This window comes from Gastrolobium bilobum, unplaced genomic scaffold (assembly GCF_033153095.1).
Source record: "Gastrolobium bilobum isolate Gb01-03AN ecotype WA unplaced genomic scaffold, APGP_CSIRO_Gbil_v1 utg15927, whole genome shotgun sequence".
Taxonomy (NCBI): domain Eukaryota; kingdom Viridiplantae; phylum Streptophyta; class Magnoliopsida; order Fabales; family Fabaceae; genus Gastrolobium; species Gastrolobium bilobum.
In genome coordinates this window covers 391,857-411,310 of record NW_026898198.1, presented here as the reverse complement: position 1 = coordinate 411,310, position 19,454 = coordinate 391,857, and the positions used below count along the sequence as shown (strand labels likewise).

At 33.8% G+C, this 19,454-nt stretch overlaps 4 protein-coding genes across 6 annotated transcripts; 2 read left to right on the top strand and 2 right to left on the bottom strand.

Annotated features, from left to right (window-relative positions):
- The first annotated feature begins 2,799 nt into the window (after nucleotides 1–2,799).
- LOC133313777 (protein unc-13 homolog) lies at nucleotides 2,800–6,369 on the top strand. Its single transcript, XM_061515188.1, has 5 exons — nucleotides 2,800–2,904; nucleotides 3,230–4,115; nucleotides 4,523–4,962; nucleotides 5,163–5,352; nucleotides 5,441–6,369. Exons 1-5 carry the CDS (start codon nucleotides 2,827–2,829, stop codon nucleotides 6,367–6,369), a joined length of 2,523 nt encoding a protein of 840 aa, XP_061371172.1. The 5' UTR covers nucleotides 2,800–2,826.
- Nucleotides 6,370–6,933: 564 nt separating this feature from the next.
- LOC133313744 (protein phosphatase 1 regulatory inhibitor subunit PPP1R7 homolog) lies at nucleotides 6,934–9,273 on the bottom strand. 3 transcript variants are annotated; one of them, XM_061515150.1, is made up of 7 exons: nucleotides 8,975–9,273; nucleotides 8,660–8,890; nucleotides 8,425–8,571; nucleotides 8,072–8,214; nucleotides 7,881–7,995; nucleotides 7,441–7,557; nucleotides 6,934–7,314 (listed from the first exon to the last, which is right to left on the bottom strand). In XM_061515150.1, exons 1-6 carry the CDS (start codon nucleotides 9,242–9,244, stop codon nucleotides 7,477–7,479), a joined length of 987 nt encoding a protein of 328 aa, XP_061371134.1. In that variant the 5' UTR covers nucleotides 9,245–9,273; the 3' UTR covers nucleotides 6,934–7,314; nucleotides 7,441–7,476. The 3 variants fall into 3 exon arrangements, 2 of the variants coding, with proteins under 2 accessions (XP_061371134.1, XP_061371135.1); XM_061515151.1 differs by having other exon boundaries at nucleotides 7,445–7,557; XR_009751852.1 differs by having other exon boundaries at nucleotides 6,935–7,314; nucleotides 7,411–7,557.
- A 304-nt stretch (nucleotides 9,274–9,577) lies between these two features.
- LOC133313746 (pentatricopeptide repeat-containing protein At1g77170, mitochondrial) lies at nucleotides 9,578–11,098 on the top strand. The gene is made up of 2 exons (XM_061515152.1): nucleotides 9,578–10,561; nucleotides 10,691–11,098. Exons 1-2 carry the CDS (start codon nucleotides 9,703–9,705, stop codon nucleotides 10,783–10,785), a joined length of 954 nt encoding a protein of 317 aa, XP_061371136.1. The 5' UTR covers nucleotides 9,578–9,702; the 3' UTR covers nucleotides 10,786–11,098.
- A 6,192-nt stretch (nucleotides 11,099–17,290) lies between these two features.
- Nucleotides 17,291–18,416, bottom strand: LOC133313740 (uncharacterized). The gene is made up of 2 exons (XM_061515145.1): nucleotides 18,381–18,416; nucleotides 17,291–17,904 (listed from the first exon to the last, which is right to left on the bottom strand). The coding sequence occupies exon 2, from the start codon at nucleotides 17,898–17,900 to the stop codon at nucleotides 17,421–17,423; it is 480 nt and encodes a 159-aa protein (XP_061371129.1). The 5' UTR covers nucleotides 17,901–17,904; nucleotides 18,381–18,416; the 3' UTR covers nucleotides 17,291–17,420.
- Between the last annotated feature and the right edge of the window lie 1,038 nt (nucleotides 18,417–19,454).

Below are 19,454 nucleotides of genomic sequence, written 5' to 3'. Positions count from 1 at the left end.
TAAATTTGTATAAGTAATTACTAACTTTTGAATCTGCCCGATAATGGCAAAGCAACATGATCCTGCAACGCTACCTTAAAACTAAAGCAAAATTAACAAACCCAATCTTCACACAAACTCATTTTCTCAGACACTCAACATTGCAATTTCTTTTCATTATTTGCTGCAAGCAAATTAAGCAACGTTAATCAGGTTCAGTTTCAGTTTGAGGGACTCAGAGAGAGAGAGAGAGAAGTGGTTGGAGAACACCATGCACATGCACAAGGTTGAAGTTGAAGGCCTTCCCTTGATCCCTTTCACCGACCCGGCTACCAATTTATCTGAATCGGAGCTCCGGGAAACGGCCTATGAGATCCTAGTCGGGGCTTGCCGGAGTCCTGGACCAAAGCCATTAAAGTTCATCTCATATTCGAATAGGGGAGAGCGCAAACCTGTGCCCAGTGAGGTGTGTAAATTATTTATTTGTTTTTTAAAAATTGTAAGTTGATGCCTATTTGGAATGTCTTTATACGAAGGGTTTTATATTTCTCATGCAACATGAGAATTGAATTCTCATGTTGTAGAGACAAAAAATATGTGGGACCCATATGTTAGAAAAAATTATATGTAGGATCCACGTTGGCACAGAAATCGAAGAGTGTGTAGGAAAATTCAAATTCTCATGTTAAATGAGAATTATAAAACCCTTATATGAAATAAGTTTTTACAAAATTTCTTATAATAAAAAAAATTTATAATGAAGAAAAAAGTCAAAAATTAAAACTTTTAGGTGGAGCTTTTTTAAATTGTATCAGTTTCTTTTGAAATATGTGTTTTTGTTGTTGTTGAATTGAATAACTTTTAAATAATTTTTAAGTTAAATTTCATATAATCATCAAACAATTTATAATTTTATTCCCAAAGTTTTTTTTTTGTTTTAACTTAAAAATAACTACTTTTCACTTGAAAAAAGAGAGGTGTCAAACATGACATGATTAAGAATTTTGAGAGTTAATGTTTTTCACATTCAAAATAATCACAAGGAAAATGGATATTTCCAATTTTCCATTAAGAGATGTCAAAATGGGCCGTAGATAACGGAACTCTTAATTAAGACCCTATATATGATCCTAATTCACTAAGTTCAGTTTGTGGTAGGGTTTTTTTAAGGATAAAGAATTTCTTCGGTCAATAGAGATAAATTATATTCAGTGAGCTTAAAATGATGTTGTTTTGGAACAGAAATCAATGTATTTGTGTAATTCTAATATATTACAGGGTTATATTAGTCTTTATCATTATAATTTTTTAATCTTTTAACTCAAAACGACGTCATTTTGAATTCACCGGAGATAACTTTATCTCCGGTGAATGGAAAAATACTTTTCCCTTATTCTAATCATAACCTCTAAAGTTTTATGATTTAAGAGACTCACTTGCGATTTATTCATAGGTCAAAAAAATTTCTTTATTAAAATTTTTATTATTTAAAATATATATTTAAATATGGGCTTTATTAATCTCATACAATAGGAGAGAAAATCTCTCATGCTATAGAGACAATTATGTGTGAGACCCATTCACTTATAAAAAATGTAAACAAGAAAAAAAAAAAGCAACACAAAAATCGATGTATGTGTAGGAGAGAAAAATCCTACAACATACGGGTATATTTTCCTTTTAAATATAAATAAATAGTAATAAAATATACTTCATATATAAAATAATTTTAAATTTTAACGATTCAATGAAATTTCTTTTAATTTTTTTGTGAATTTTTTTATTTATAATTATATTTTATTTATTATTGTATCATATTTATAATAAAATTAATTATAAATTTACTGTATATATATATATATATATATATATATATATATAATCTTATGTTAAAATTTCAATAATATAAAAGAGATAAATCTTTATTAAAATATAAATTTATATTGTGAGTCATCAAAATTTGTATCCAACAGTAATGTTTAAAAAATATTATTTGTTTAATAATTAATATTGCGTATATGGATGAGTCTTTTTATGGACATGGATAATCTCATATGTAATTTTAATATGATTATGTCATGTGACAAATTTTATCTATTCAATAACATATTAATGATTACAATTTTATTAAAAAAAATTATAAAATAAAAAAGAAAGAATATTCAAATTAATTATTAACTGTCATTCATTAATTACTTACCGTTGTTATAGCCAAAACAAAAAACAGAGGACTATACAAGGTGTTGTTTAACTAATTTTTATTAAAAAAATCAAACCGTTAAAAATTTTCACTTATAATGAAAATCTTCTTTATAAGTTTAATAATTAATATCATCATTCGATGATATAATAAGAAATGAAAATTTTAATATTTTTGAAATATAATCAATTGTTTAAGGATTATTGAAAAAAAAAATTCTTATATTACACTTGTATATTTATGATTAAATATTACTTTAATAAAAAATAAAAAATATGCAAAATCAATATTTTATTCCAAATATTTTATGAAAATATTATATATATATATATATATATATATATATTTTTATATACTTTAAATTCGAAAAAGAAATATGTATATATTTTTGAAATTGCTTATCCATTTTTACAATTTTTATTGCATACCTTGCACTCTAATAATGAAAACCTCTTGTCTATCCTGCTGTTTTTTTTTTTTTTTTTTTTTTTCACATTTCTAAACTTGACAAACCTTTATAAAAACTTTGATAGGGAGAGAATGGAAATGACATTTGTTACAAAGTGAAGAATAAGTTGAGTCTGAATACGTACTCCTCCGTAAGTGAAGGAAAGAAGAATCGAAGGGTGGTGGCGACGTGGGAGTTGATGAGGCTGCAGATGACGGTTTCCGAGCTCACTGACACCAGAGTCAGACGATCCCTGCTCAGAGTAGCTGCTGGCAAGGTGTGGCCTCTCTTTCTCTTTCTGCTCCAAACTTGAATTCATTTCTGAATTTAAACTTCATTCATATCATAGTAATACTTCTAATTAATTGTGGTTAAGTGATTTATTAAAAAAAGAAAAGGACAAGAAATATGTTAGTTACACTTGTTTTTATTGATCAATATTCATCATATTGGATTATATTTCCTACCACTAGAAATATGTTACACTTGTTTTTGTTCTTTTATGAATAACTGGCATTGAAAAATGTGGACCGAATTCTGAAATTTCAAGTTTTTCATTCATCAATAATAGCTAGCTTACGAGGTCTTTGTTCTTGAAATAGCTTGGAAGACGCATAGAGTCAATGGTTCTGCCGCTTGAGCTAATACAACAATTAAAGTATTCAGATTTTGGTAGTCAACAAGATTATGAGGCTTGGATAAGGAGAAATTTGAAGGTTCTTGAAGCAGGACTTCTCTTGCATCCTCGCTTGCCATTAGATAAGGAAGACACTTCTGCACAGCGCCTGAAGCATATAATCCATGCAAGCCTTGAGAAACCCATGGACATTGTGAAGGATAGTGAGTCAATGCAAGCACTCCGGAATGTTGTTATGTCTCTTGCTTGCAGATCTTCTGACGGGTCTGTTTCTGATACATGCCACTGGGCTGATGGATTTCCACTTAACCTGAAGATCTATCAAACTCTCTTGGAAGCATGTTTTGATAATCATGAAGAAACCTCTGTTATAGAAGAGGTTGATGAGGTCTTAGAGCTCATTAAGAAGACCTGGGCTATCCTTGGAATGAATGAGATGCTACATAATATTTGTTTTTGCTGGGTCTTATTTCATCGGTATGTTGCCACTGGTCAAGTACAAAATGATCTTCTGTTTGCATCAAGTAATCTATTGGCAGAACTTGAGAAAGATGCTAAGGCCATGAAAGATCCATTTTACTCAAAATTCTTGAGCTCCACATTGAATTCGATATTAAGTTGGGCAGAGACAAGGCTCCTTGCCTACCATGATACTTTCCATGATGGTAATATTGAATCAATGCAAAGTGTTGTTTCTGTTGCTATGTCTTCAGCAAATATATTGGTTGAAGATATCTCTGCTCAGTATAATAGGATGAGGAAAGAAACTGATGTATCCTGCACCAGAGTTGAAAATTATATTAGATCATCGTTGCATGCTGTTTTCGCTCAGGCAAGTTCCACCATTCAAACTCCCGAAACATGAATACTCTATTTCAGATGGTACCAACATGTGATAAAGTATGACATATTAGTACATGAGATACAATTTTGATCCCACTAACTGAAATAGGATAAAGCTAGCTGTTTTGCTCTATTACAGTGTTAAATTCCAACAGAAAACCTTGGCTCTTGGGTTTTCTTTTGTGATTAGGAAATTGCCATTAATTCTTTTATAAATTTCAGGAGCTTAAGACTTCTAGCAATATCTCCTTAATGTGCAAGAATAATTTAAATGCACATAATTGATTTACTTGCTCACATGCACCTTGGGGGTTCATGTTTGAAAGCCCATGTAATTTTCGCAAAGCTAGTTACCAAAATTTGGTGGCATTAACTCTTTTTAATCTGTCTTTTGAGTAGGAATTGGAGAAACTGGACCCCAGAAAGCATGTATCTATACAACAGAATAAAGGCTTTCTCAATCTTTCCGTCCTTGCCCGAGACATCAGCAAACTAGCTTTTAATGAGAAGGCGATATTTAGTCCCATACTGAAGAGGTGGCATCCAATTGCAGCTGGTGTTGCTGCTGCTACCCTTCATGTGTGTTATGGGAATGAGTTGAAGCAATATGTCAGTAGTGTTACCAATTTGACACCTGATGCTGTAGAAGTGCTGTTGGCTGCTGACAAGTTAGAGAAAGATCTGGTACAGATAGCAGTGGAGGATTCAGTTGACAGTGAAGATGGTGGGAAATCCATTATAAGGGAGATGCACCCTTATGAGGCTGAAGCTGTAATTGCCAATCTGGTCAAGTCATGGATTAAAACCAGAGTGGATAGACTGGAGGAATGGGTTGACACAAATCTACAACAAGAGGTATGCCAAATCTTTTGTTGTGTCATTACTACAAAGCGAAATGTGTCTTCTCTTTTATTGTTGAGTGATGGAGTATCAAGAGTCTTCTATTCTATAAACTCGATTTTGAAGCTCAATAATGGTTTAGACTAGACACCTACTTCGACACAACATTTTTGTTTTTTTGGTTTGTGATACATGACCATCCTTTTTTCCTCTAGGTATGGAATCCACATGCAAATAGAGATTGCTTTGCTCCTTCTGCTGTTGAAGCTCTACGAATCATAGATGACTCCCTGGAAGCGTTCTTTCTGTTGCCTATACCCATGCATGCAGTTTTTCTTCCTGAATTGATGTCTGGTCTTGACAAATCTCTCCAACAATACATTTTGAAGGCCAAATCCGGCTGTGGTATAAATTTATTGCATAGTCTTTGATTTAACAAAAGAGTTATTGAGTCCCCATGATGACAGGTCTTTCCTTTTGATATGATCTGCAGGGAATCGTAATACTTTCATCCCAGTTATGCCTGCTTTGACTCGTTGTTCGACAAGATCAAAATTTAAGGATGTATTTAGGAAAAAGGACAAGTCACAAGTGACTCAGAGGAGGAAATCCCAGATTGGAACTACATATGTAGATAGCTCATTGGGGTTACCCCAGCTTTGTGTTCGCATCAATACCATGCAGCGCATTGGCATGGAACTGAAGGTTTTGGAAAAGAGGACAATTACCCGTCTTGAAAGTTCTGAATCCACTAGAGAGTATGATACAGAGGCGGGGTTTAAGTTCAAGCTATCTGCAGCTGCTTCTGTAGAAGGTATCTATCAACTCTCTGAGGCTATTGCTTACAAGGTGATTTTCCATGATCTATGTCATGTTCTTTGGGATGGCCTGTATGTTGGTGAAGTTTCATCGACTAGGATTGAGCCTTTTCTTGAGGAGCTTGAGCAGTGCTTGGAGATTATATCGTCAACAGTGCAAGAAGGAGCCAGAACGCGTGTTATTACTGAGTTAATGGAGGCTTCTTTTGATGGGTTCCTTTTGGTTTTGTTAGCTGGAGGTCCAGCACGCGCTTTCTCTCTTGAAGATTCTGCTATAATAGAGGAAGACTTGAAGCTTCTCACTGATTTGTTCTGGTCCAATGGAGATGGTTTACCTGCTGAATTGATAGAAAAGCTTGCTACCACTGTTAAAGGTGTGCTTCCCCTGTTTCGCATGGATACTGAGCACTTGATTCAGCAATTCAGCAAGGTTACTCTGGAAATGTATGCTTCTTTAGACAAATCCCAGTTGCCATTGCCTCCAACATCTGGTCAATGGAGTCCAAGAGAACCGAACACTCTTCTCCGAGTTTTGTGTTGTCGGAATGATGACAAAGCTGCTAAGTTCCTTAAAAAGAACTTCTACTTGCCTAAGAAAGTCTAACTATTCAAAAATAAAACAATGGGGATTTGCACATGATGACAACAGCACCCTTTTGATTTGGACGCGACAAAATGTTATTGGAGCTTTTAACACTTTGTGTTACAATTGGTCTACGAAGGCCAGCATTGCCAGCCAAGTCACATGATTGGACTATGGACTTTCTTCTAAGAGGTTTTTTTTTTTTTTTTTCTCCTTTTAATGTATTAAAATAATCTCTTTACTATAGATCATTTAAATTAGACGCTTACCAAGCAAAACACTTCTTAGTAAATTCGTTTAAATTAAAGTTTAACAAAGTTATCAAGACAAATTTTTACATTTTCTCAAATTCAAATGGTTTGCGTATTCTTTTTTATTAAATCAGATACAAAGGGAGAAAATAAAATCTTATTTCTGATTCAGGCCAATTAACCCTGGTCATTTACAACAAAGGACTAGCAATACGATGAAAGTTTTGAAGTTGGAGAATAACATTATAATAATAAAAGCCCGTTCATTATAGTTGGCCTGCATTTTATGACTGTCAATTCTAATTGCCATTCAGCAGAATAACAACACTGCAGGAGAGGGAATTCTTGAAGAATTGCAGAGATAGCTTATATGCATGTCACAGACAATAAACATTTACTTAGTTATGGATGGTGAATCACTAAAACAAATTTCAGTGAATCTCTAGGCGATCATTAATCTACATTCTCCACTGTATACCCAAAAAGGTAACTAGAAATATCATTAACACAGAAGAAAAAAGGCGTAACTTCAAAAACTGGTTGCCAAAAAGATATAAATAAAACGAAATGTGGTCTGCTAAACAAGAAACATATAACAAGCATGTTCATTCGACTAGTAACCAATGGTCAGGCACGTAATATTGTCCAATTGTTGATAAGCTTATTCTCTCCATTAGGTGGACAGAGCCAAATCATCGATCTTTCAAACCAGGATCTGCATGCATGACAGACATCCCAGAAATTAATCAAAGTGCAATAAACACAACTATTAGCAATGACAAAATCGTACAAAGATCTATATAAAACTTACAAATGGATATGAAAAGACAAAGCTTCAAACCTACTGTTTTCAGCCAAAGCTGAAGCCAAGTAACTCCTAAGAAAACACATAAGAATCAATTTGTTGGATGTTGGGGAAGATTTCCCTTAGGATGGTAGCATAGTTGGTTGACTTAGCCTGCAAAAAAAAAAAAAAGGATTAGTTCATAAAGTAAATACATTATAACAGAAAAATCCAAAAGCAGGAACATCGTGATAATTTCGGCAAGCCAACATAGGTCCGATATGTTCTAAATGAAATCCACACTTTATGCTCATACAACTCCATAACGACATCAAATGTTAGTTGAAACTAACGGAAGACCCGTAATCACATGTTTAGGATCAGTGGCAAATGAAACTCATTCTATATTGGAAATAAAATATATAGCCCCATCTACAAGTATAAATGTTTCAAGAAAAAAAAAATCACAAATTTGTAAGGATAATAAATAACCGTACACATGGGTTATTTTCTAGGTAGATAGTGGTAAGCTTCTCTCTTGAACCAGCAACAGCCTCAGCAATTCCTTCGAGTGATTCTATTTGGTTGTCATTAAGCCACAAATCTTCTAATCTGCAATAGATTAAATTAGGCAATGAAATGAATAACATAAGGATGAGTAGGGAGGGAAACGGAGGAACAGACATACTGCGTCAGGTTGAGAATGTCATCCACAGAGGTTAGCTTATTTGATGATACATCTAAAACCCGGAGATTGACTAAAGATGACAGGCCTTCCATTTTTGTGATACCATTATGGCTCAAGTATAGTTCTTCTAGAGCTATGCAACCCTGTATCCCAAAAAGAGGGAAATAAGTTAGCAACTACAAATGAAATTAATATGAAAAGAAAACTTGCAAATCCCCACCGGCCCAATTCATCAACAAGTTCAAATTGAGTTGCAACCTATAACTTTGATTGGTGAATGAATATTCTCCCTCATGGTTTTACTCGATTGAAATTTATCTCCTAATCCAACATTGGAGATAGAAATAGCATACCTCAAATCCTGTCATTGTAGTGAGACGATTGCTTTGCAAACTAATCTTCTTGATGCATGTCAGACCACAGAGATTTACAACTTTAATTCGATTACGTCCAAGCCAGAGCTCCTGCAAATTTGTGAGGTTCTCGAAATTCTCCATCACCTGAATCAGATACGGAAATCATGCTCCATTAAACACCGTAGGAACACATTGCCATATGTTGTTTATATTCGATCACAGTATGACTAACCCTTAATTTATTGGAGCCAAGTTCAAGAATGTGGAGTTGATGGAAGTGATCAATCTCCTCAATCTTAGTCACTTCATTTTTCGATACATAGAGCTCCTTGAGGGTGTTGGAGACCCTGGACAAGCCATGTAGCAAAGTAATTTCATTGAAAGAAACATCAAAAACCAAAAGAGTCTTGAATATGCTGACGTCAGGAATTTTCCTTAGTTGGTTATCACGCAGCACGAGGTCCTGTACGAAACAAAAAAGCGTTTGTTTCAGCAATTGAATGCATTAAAACATAACCTGTTATGATGATGATGATATTGAGAGTACCTCAAGAGAGGAAAGAGCGTTCCATGAAGAGAGAGGCTCAACGGCAGCGTCAGTGATGAGGTTTTGACGAAGGGAAAGCTTCTTGAGATGAGATAGGTGCCCTATGCGAGGGTCCAAAGTGGACAACCGATTCGAGGTGAGGTCCAACTCAGTGAGATTCGGCGGCAACTCAACCGAGTCAAGGTCATGGAGCTGATAGCTCGTGAGATCCAGAACCGTCGATGAAGGATCGCCTTCGTCCAGATCCGGAGCCGTTGATGCCTCCTCCATTTACCTTCACCAAATTGCGTGGCCTCCAACTCCAACTCAAACTCGAACTCCATCGTTTAATTATTATTTATTATTTATACTTATCGGGCCAGGCCCAGGCCCAATGTCCAAACACTGGCCCGTTTGATAAATGAAAGAAAGGGTATAAATATGATTTCAAATCATCCTTGGCTATTCTAATGCTAATGTTAATGCCAATGCCCAGGTTCTTCTTGCAACTTGGATTCACCACTTGTCGTCATTTCTGTGCTGCGATTTTTACTCAACACGACCCAGTAACATTGATAGCTACGAAGTTGTCTAATTGTACTCGAGTATCGGAATTGAACCAAGTATATGCCCACGTTCTCAGGACACACTTTCTGGAAACCAATCCTGCTTCGTTTAATTGGAACAATATTCTGAGGTCCTACACTAGGCTAGGGGCTCCACGCTATGCTCTTCTCATCCATGTTTCGATGTTGCGGGCTGGGGTTTTCCCTGACTGTTACACCCTTCCGATTGTTCTCAAGGCGGTGTGCCAATCTTTTGCCATTAATCTTGGAAAACAGGTTCATTCCGCTGCTGTGAAGCTTGGACTCCAATCCAATGAGTATTGCGAGACTGGGTTTATAAACTTGTATTGCAAAGCTGGCGAATTTGGAAGTGCACGTAAGTTGTTTGATGAAAATCCTGACCCAAAGCTTGGTTCTTGGAATGCTATAATAGGTGGGCTTTCCCAAGCTGGCCTTGCCAGGGATGCGATTCATGTGTTTTTGAATATGAGGAGACATGGATTCGCCCCGGATGGCATCACCATGGTTAGCCTCACATCTGCTTGTGGAAGCATTGGTGACTTGGACCTGGCTCTCCAATTGCATAAATGTGTTTTTCAGGCTAATGCCACTGAGAAGACTGACATTTTGATGTCGAATTCACTGATAGACATGTATGGGAAGTGTGGGCGGATGGACCTGGCTTACAAAGTTTTTGCAACGATGGAGGAACGGAATGTGTCATCGTGGACATCCATGATTGTGGGTTATGCTATGCATGGACATGTAAAGGAAGCACTTGGATGCTTCTGGTATATGAGAGAGGCAGGAGTGAAGCCTAATCATGTAACTTTTGTTGGAATACTCAGTGCTTGCGTCCACGGAGGGACAGTTCAAGAGGGAAGATGTTACTTTGATATGATGAAGAACGTTTATGGCATAACACCCCAATTGCAACATTATGGATGCATGGTGGACCTGCTGGGTCGAGCGGGATTGCTTGACGATGCCAGAAAAATGGTGGAGGAGATGCCTATGAAGCCAAATTCAGTAGTATGGGGGTGTTTGATGGGTGCGTGTGAAAAATATGGGAATGTGGAAATGGCGGAGTGGGTAGCTAAGCATTTACAAGCATTGGAACCTTGGAATGATGGTGCTTACGTGGTATTGTCCAATATCTACGCCAATAAAGGCTTGTGGAAGGGGGTGGAGAGAATAAGATCGGTCATGAAAGAAGGAAGAGTTGCCAAGGTTCCTGCTTATAGCCTTGCAACAAATTCCGATTAAAGATACAACAATATTTTATTTTAGCATTGGGGATTTTACATTCAATTACAGTTCTGCTGCTGTCGATCACGACTTAAAATTTTGCTTTTGTAGTAATATACACTCCTTAAACAGAGCAGATTTCCATAACCAGTAATTTTAGTTCTTGGGGACGGATGGAAGACTGAAGTTAGGTATGAGTAGCATATTAGAAAGTATGGAAATTTTGATTATTACCGAATAAGTATACTTTTAAAATTTCATTAGGTAGTAAGGTTTAAATCTAGTAAATGAGGATTGAGAATCGTACCATGCTTTGCCTCATATACCGCATTCAGGCTTGTGATGTAAGGAAAGGATGCTTTTACATTATAACAGTTTGCCGCTAGCGCACACTCTTGGTAGGCTTATTATATTTTCAAGTGGTTGTTTGGAATAATAAATTTCATTTTCTCTGTCTGAACTTTCTATTTTTATTTTGAGGTTATTTTTTTGGCGTTAAAAAATGGGAATAGTGACCAAAGTTGGCAAAAAAATTTACCAAACTGTCACGTCAACAGTAAATTTTGCCAAAATATCACGTGGCATATTTCGCTACTCTATGTAGCGAAATATGTGTGCAAATAATTCACTACACAATGTAACAAAATATATGGCATGTGTCAAAAACCAGGGATGCTTTTACATAATAACAGTCTGTCGCTTGCGCACACTCGGAATACTAAATTTCATTTTCTCTGTCTGAACTTTTTATTTTTATTTTGAGGTTATTTTTTTGGCGTTAAAAGATGAGTTCTAAGTTCTGTGACATGAGGAGAGGGACGGGACAAACAGGGATCCAACCCTAGGAGGCGGAAATCACATGGTAGGTCCCATCGAGATTCAAACACAAAACCTGTAGAACACTAAGCCCAATCGATTTCGCATTTAGCCCAAAACTGTATCTCCATGTTTGTGAGTTTCTGTGCGATGATAGAGGGAGTTTGGAAGAGTGACTCGAACTGAAGATTAGCTTAACAGAGGCTAGTGCATAACAGAGGAAGCAGATATTGTATATCTTTCTCACAAAAATCAAATGAGATTCCATCCATTTTTATTGGCTAGCCAATCAATAGAAATATCTGAGGACATGTGAAAGATGATAGCCATATTATCATGAGATTTTATGTAAATTATATCATGCTTACAACTTTTTTTTTTTTTTTACAATTTCTTATAACTATGTCTTAATACTATTGATTTTCGTCAATCAACGGTTACCATTTATTGTGAATTAATAATTAATTAAAAAAAATCTTAACTTGTTTTCAATATTTTTTTAAATAAATTTAACTAATAACTGAAAAAGGGAAGGATATACTTACCACCAAAAAAATTTACCACATTTACAACTAACTTAATCACCGTTGATTTTCGTCAATCTAACGGTTATAATTCCAATAAATTATAACCGTTAGATTGACGGAAATCAACAGTAATTAGATTGATTGTAAAGGTGGTAAAATTTTTTGGTGATAAGTATATCTGCCCTAGCTGAAAAATACCTTTATTTTCTATGTGTACAAATAAATATTTATTTTTATTAATTGTACGCAAATGGCATATAACAATCTACCAATGTGTGTCGATTCGAGTGAAAAGGATTTAAATCTTTAAGCATTTTATCTGAAGTTGCATCTCCATATTCATGAAAAAATTGTGTTAAAAAAAATTACAAAATAACTCAAGATAGAGATTTAGAATATGCAAAGTCCATTTATTAATAATGAAAAAAATTATGTAGTATTATTAAGTTATATACTTATGTGGTAATTACTGGCTTTTTGACCCTTATAACCCTTTATTAATAATTAATTATTAAATTGACCTTCATTATAAACTATTTCAAAAATTTAACCTCCCAAAAAACATAACACCAATCTGCCCCTGTTTGACGTTGACCACCAAGCTTACCCGGGTATATTTTGAAATTTTTTACCTACCCGGGTAGGTAAGGGTGTACCTGGGTATAGTTCTTAACATCTGGAAAATTGCTTGAATTATTTACCCGAGTAAGGAGGGGTGTACCCGGGTAAATCTCGATCCAAAACCCCAAAATCGTTCGAATATTATCTCAACTATTTCAAATATTTATGGCTGATTTCTTTCCTAATTAGTGTGTAGCTGATTTCTTTAAAAAAGGGAAACAAAATTGTAACAGATTAGGAAGAAAATAAATACTAATTCAAAAATAAATAACTTCAGAATAATTTCCAGAAATCAAGCAACGATGGAGCGTATTTATTGAGGCGCAATCAATGAGGATCAATTATTGTGGTGCATTTGAATTAGTATTTATTTTCTTCCTAATCTGTTACAATTTTGTTTCCTTTTTTTAATGCTAATTTCTTTCCTAATTAGTGTGTAGCTGATTTATAGGGATTGTACACTTCATCTTAGAAAGAAAATAAAGGGAAACAATTTTGAAAGGGAAACAAAATTGTAACCAGTGTTATGAAACCCGGACCGACCCGGCCGGGTCGACCCGGGAACCGATAAACCAGTCATATAACCGGTTCGGTTGAAGCAACGGACTGGTTATGCATTAGACCCGGTGCGACTCGGCCGATTTTCATGAAAACCGGTGACCCGACCCAGTCCCAAAAAAAAATCATAATTGACATATTTGAATATTTTTTTGCTTATTAACTTACATAAGTTATGTACCTACAACACTAATATTATCTCGATTATGCACTATGCAGCAAATTGTGATTTGATTTGATTTATAGTTAGAGATGTCGTTTTCTTAACCTAAGGTCTCGTATGACGATCATTATATTTTTGTTTGATCTTTTATAGGATAATAATATGTCATTTATTATTTTTATATTAAAATATTTGAAATTTTTATCATTTTTCTTAGATATTTGAGTTTGTTTATAATTTTTTAATATAAATTATAAAATTGCATATAATTACCGGGTCATGCGGTTGAACCAGTGACCCACCGGTTGACCCAGTGACCCAGTACCTCGACCGGGTCAATGACCGGGTCGGTTTTAATAACATTGATTGTAACAGATTAGGAAGAAAATAAATACTAATGAAAAAATAAATAACTTCAGAATAATTTCCAGAAATCAAACAACGATGGAGCGTATTTATTGAGGCGCAATCAGTGTGAATCAATTATTGTGGTGCATAACAACACATTGAGATGCCATAAATATTTGAAATAGTTGAGATAATATTCGAACGGTTTTGGAGTTTCTGGTCGAGATTTACCCGGATACACCCCTCCCTACCCTGGTAGCATTAATTTTCAAAAAATACCTGGGTAGGGAGGGGTGTACCCGGGTAAGCTTCGTGGTCAACGGTCAAATAGGGGCAGATTGATGTTATGTTTTCTGGAGAGGTTAAATTTTTGAAATAGTTTATAAATAGGGTCAATTTGATAATTAATTATTAAAAAAGGCTATAGTGGTCAAAAAGCCGGTAACTACTATATATAATGCTAGATAGATAAGTAATATTAAATAAAGGATTAGTGTTTCTCAATTTTCATATTATAAGAGATAATTTTATTTTTATATAATTAAAAAAATAAAAATATTATTATTTAAATAAAAATTTACTAAAACATAATATTTTAAAATTAATTTATGAATTAATTATACTCAATCTCATTCAAATTTGATGAGATCACTTCCGTCCAAATAAAATAAAAATCTCACCCAAAAAAGGCGAGATCTGGCCGATTACAATGTCTCACATTCTCTGGCTTTTTGACCCTTATAACCTTTTATTAATAATTAATTACCAAATTGACCCTCATTATAAACTATTTCAAAAATTTAACCTCCCCAACAAACATAACACCGATCTGCCCCTGTTTGACCGTTGACCACCAAGCCTACCCGAGTACACCCCTCTCTCGTTAATACTGATTATTGAATCATAGGGTCCGGAATCTGGATACTCTACAGTTGAACTGCAAAGGTGCAGCCAGAGAAATATAGAAAGCGCATGTAGATCCCACAATTTCAAAAAATTTAAGACGCAAATCTCGAAAAAATTCTTCGGTACTAGGAATGTAGTGAATTTTTTTTTTTCATCTTTCACTCATAATATAATATTATATGGAAAAAATATTTCTTCTTCTAAAGAAAATAATTTTGTGTCATTTTAAATCCTAATTATTGATTTTCATCAATTAACGATTAAGATTTGGTAGTAATAAGTAGTAAAAAAGAGAGGTAGTAAGTATAATTTCTTCCATGTTATATATAAGATTCATTTTTTCTGCCGTCAATGTAGATAAATTATCTACATTGAGCTCAAAATGACGTCATTTCGAGACGAAAATCATAGTATTTTTATAATTATAATTTGTTTCAGGGTTATAATAATCTTTCTCATTATAATTTTTTAATCTTTCAACACGAAACGACGTCGTTTTGAGAGTGAATGTAGATAACTTATCTACATTCATTGTAGAAACATTAAAGCCTAATATATATGGGTAAATGATTTCTCCAGTCATCGGTGATAAAGTTATCTCCAGTGAGCTCAAAAATGACGTCTCTTTGAGACAGAAATCAAGGTATTTTTGTAATTATAATATATTGCAGGTTATATTAGTCTTTATCATTATAATTTTTTAATCTTATAACTCAAAACGACGTCGTTTTGAGCTTACTGGAGATAATTTTATCTCCGGTGACGAGAGAAATATTTCTCTCTCTCTCTCTTTATGGGAGAGCTCATTTGACTCTAGAGTAAGACTTATAAGTCTTACTCCACATCGTAACTGTTGATTTCCGTCCATCCAACGGTTATAGTTTAGGAAATCAAACGGTTATATATGGAGAGGGTTCTTTTGACTCAAGAGTAAGATTTTTAAGTCTTACTCCCTATCTCAGCCGTTGATAGACGGAAATCAACGGTTGTCATTTATAGTGTAATTAATAATTAATTAATTATTATAACTTCCTAAACTATAACCGTTGGATGGACGGAAATCAACAGTTACGATGTGATAGAGAGAGAGAAAGAGGTAGGATCCTTTGACACCGGTGTCAAATTTAAAGTTTGACACCTCATCTGAGAGCCGTTAGATAAAAAAAAATCAACGACTCTGATTTGTAAGCATGTGATACCATTGATCTTTTTTGATCTAACAGCTCTCATATGAGGTGTCAAATTTCAAATTTGACACCGGTGTCAAAAGATCCTGTCTTATATATATATATATGTGTGTGTGTGTGTTATTTGAAGAGGTTATAATTACAATCTATTTTCGTTTACAACCTCTTACAATCATATCTTAACCGTTGATTTCCGTCAATCAACGGTTAAGATTTATTGTTAATTAATAATTAATTAATAAATTTTATTTGCGAAAATCTTAACCGTTGATTGATGAAAATCAATGGTTAAGATATGAGTTGTAAGAGATTGTAAACGAAAATATGTTGTAAGTATAACCTTCCTAAGTTCCTATATTATTTTTATCAAATTATTAATAAATAATTTATTTTAAAATTTGTTGAAAAAATAATTTGATGAAAATTAAAATACATATTACACATGTACTAAAAAAAAATACATATTACATTATAAATAAAATATATATTAAAATATTCGGTGCATCCGTATTCCGAAAGATACTCCCCAAATCTCGCATATATCTATTTGTAACTGCCATGCAGGCCTTCCAAATCCTGGAATCATATTGGAAACAAAATCATAATCAAATGTGATCTCACGTCACCCCATGCGTCATTCGAGGGTGCAACTATTTTCCCCATAAGCTGCAAGGAACAACAGAAGAAAATAAGTATTTAGGTCCTTTATATTGTTGAGAAATTTGGATATATCTTTCTCATGTGAAAATAGTTTATTTGATTTGATTTTTTTCTTTAAACAAAAATGTTATTCAGAACTTGTGACATAATGATAAACCAAAATGATCAGCTTGAAAAAATGATTTATACTTCTTTATTTCCTAATAGCTGTTAGCCAAGCTGAATATCTTACTTTTTTTAATATTATTAACATATTGATTTTATTATATAGTCAAATAAAAAAGAAATCATTTTTCTTTATCATTAAATGATATTAACTAAGACAAAATGATAACTCTTCCATGTCTTTTCTATATTATCTCTTCCTTTACTTTTCTATATTTTCTTCTGTTCCTCCTTGCAGCTTATAGGGAAAATAGTTGCCCACACATTCGAATGACGCATGGGGTGACGTGAGATCACATTTGATTATGATTTTGTTTCCAATATGATTCCAGATTTATAAAATACAAGAGAGAGTAGCATTGCAAAATGAGAAGGGTCGAGACTGAGAGTGAAATCAGATACTAAGAGGAGCGAAAAACGAAAATGTCAGACATAACAAGTACATTGATGTTAACCTATACAGTTTTTCAAGTCTAAGACAAAGAATGGTAGATAGCTAAATGAATGCTATCCATCAAATTGTGCATTAGTGATCTATCACTGAAAAAGATCTGTGACTTTGCATTCCCTACGGCTAATTACATCGAACATATTCATGAACTAAAGAAAAAAGACATATCCTCTGTACCCTATAGAAAATTATCTCCTCTACAGCTTATTTGTTAATCTTCCGATTCTTCCCCATATGTGACTTCATAAATGTTACTTTTTGCCAAACCAACTTCCCTTATCAACATTTGAAATGTTTTCTTCGCGCAACATGTGTGCCTGGCCAGCCACTATTTCAGTTTCATTACCATCAGGTGGAACACCATTTTCATCATGAAAGCTTTGGACCCCATCTATTTCCTCTGTCACGCCAGCATTTGTGGCAATCTCCACCACGTTTTCCTGCATCCTGGATTCCTTGTAATTACTCTTGGATGGTACCTTAGCTTGATTTTCTGGTTGAAGTTCCATTTCTTTTCCTTCAATATTTGTCCTGAATTTCTCATTGATACGTGCAAGTTCCAGTTCTATAATAAGCTTTGTTTGACTGCCATAGTTCTTTGTCTTATTCCTTGAGTGCCTGATCTGATATACCAACCAGGCACAAACAGACAAAACTACAATCACCTTCAATGCCTGCTTTATTTTACCCCCTTTTGGTCTCTGGGGCCTTCCAAAAGATTGATTCTCCATTCCTCTGCATATGAATGAATCAGCAACTCGTCAATGATCAAATAAATAATCGGGCATTTTAACACGTTGATTCTGGCATTAATTCCAGACATGTAAAATAACTATTACATTAGATCAAACAAGTCCAATTACAGAAAGAAAACGATAGCATATGCAAGAACCACAAAAACTACTTATCAAATATTATTTCCAAGATATTTTGTAAATTGATTGTACATAAAATCCATGTTCATTAAATTGTGGTTTCAGCTAAGCTTTTCAAATTCAACCACCTATCAAATATGATGTCCAACAACACTTAACTTTATGATAAATTGACAATCAAGAATTTAAAGAAATAAGTGTGACCATGATTGATTGATGAAAAAAAAAAAAAAAAAAAACCAAAATTAAAAGACAGTGTTGAGAAATAGGAAATTCAAAGGAAGAAAGAAGAGAAGAGAGAGAGAGCAAGAACTAGAGTCTTGAACAGGAAGTTACCTTCTCTTAACGGAGCAAAATGATCTTGTTTCCTGTGTGTTCTTCTGTGCTACTGTTTCTCGGTCTTTTCGTGCTTTTAAATTGAACTTCTGACTAAAAAGATCAAAATTAATACTTTGAGAATGTGGAAAAGTAGCGGTTACATTTTTGTCTGAAATCTCTTAAATACCCGAGACTATCCAAAAGGCAACAAGTGAGAGGCAAAGCCGCCAAGGGCAAATTTGAGAATTCAAAGACCATGTGCCTTTCCCCTTCAAGTGCGAGCTTATTTTATTAAAAATTAGGTAGAATGTTGAAATATCAATAGGCAAGCAAGCGCAAGTAATCAACTAATCATTTTTCTTTTCTCAAAATTGACTCTCTTTTTTTGCTGTATAGGTGTGGAGGAATTCACTTAGTACAGGATTAAATTTTAAATGCTAAAAAAAAAAAGAAGCAAATTTAAGCAACCGTGTATGAATAGTCCAATAAAATTTGATTAAATATATTTGCATGAGCTTTATCACTGCTTGCACAATAATTGAATATGATAGCTGAAGCATTGTGTATTATTAAAGAAAAAAAAGGAGTAGAATAATATAAAAAAATTAGTTCAATTTATGAAAAAAAAAAATTATTAAAACCAGTTCAATTTATGAACTATTTTAAAAAATTAATTCAGTTCATGAACTATTATTTTTAAACAATCAGTCTTTTTAAATGCAAAGCTGACCAATTAACAATAGAGTCAAGTTCTTTTGGATATTTTGCTTAAAGAGAAAATTACGATGACAATATTGTTTAAACCGAAATCTATATTAAAAGGAATAAAATTTTCTACAACTGGGTCAGCCAATCAGGACCCAAATTTTCAACTCTACGTTTGACAAAATCTTTAAATAAAAAATAAGAAAAATATAGCTCTCCTATTATTGCAAAAAATTGCAGCAACACATAAAAAGTTAGAATACGTCGATGGAATTTTTTTTTTAATGAATGAGTTTCATTTTTTTATATCTATTGCAAAAAATTTCATTCGTAGTAATTACAGAAAAAAACCCAAAAATAAAATAAAATCTCAAGATTGAGATGGAT

Bases quoted from the DNA above. Each gene is read 5' to 3' on its own strand.
- LOC133313740 (XM_061515145.1), bottom strand. From the start codon at position 17,900: ATGGAGAATCAATCTTTTGGAAGGCCCCAGAGACCAAAAGGGGGTAAA.
- LOC133313777 (XM_061515188.1), top strand. From the start codon at position 2,827: ATGAGGCTGCAGATGACGGTTTCCGAGCTCACTGACACCAGAGTCAGA. The intron at 4,116-4,522 runs CTCCCGAAACAT...TGGAGAAACTGG, and splicing joins GGCAAGTTCCACCATTCAAA to ACCCCAGAAAGCATGTATCT. The intron at 4,963-5,162 runs GTATGCCAAATC...TTTTTCCTCTAG, and splicing joins ACACAAATCTACAACAAGAG to GTATGGAATCCACATGCAAA.
- LOC133313744 (XM_061515150.1), bottom strand. From the start codon at position 9,244: ATGGAGGAGGCATCAACGGCTCCGGATCTGGACGAAGGCGATCCTTCA. The intron at 8,572-8,659 runs GTTAGTCATACT...TATCTGATTCAG, and splicing joins TTGGCTCCAATAAATTAAGG to GTGATGGAGAATTTCGAGAA. The intron at 7,996-8,071 runs GTATGTCTGTTC...AATCTATTGCAG, and splicing joins GACATTCTCAACCTGACGCA to ATTAGAAGATTTGTGGCTTA.
- LOC133313746 (XM_061515152.1), top strand. From the start codon at position 9,703: ATGTTGCGGGCTGGGGTTTTCCCTGACTGTTACACCCTTCCGATTGTT. The intron at 10,562-10,690 runs GTTTGATGGGTG...ACGCCAATAAAG, and splicing joins AAATTCAGTAGTATGGGGGT to GCTTGTGGAAGGGGGTGGAG.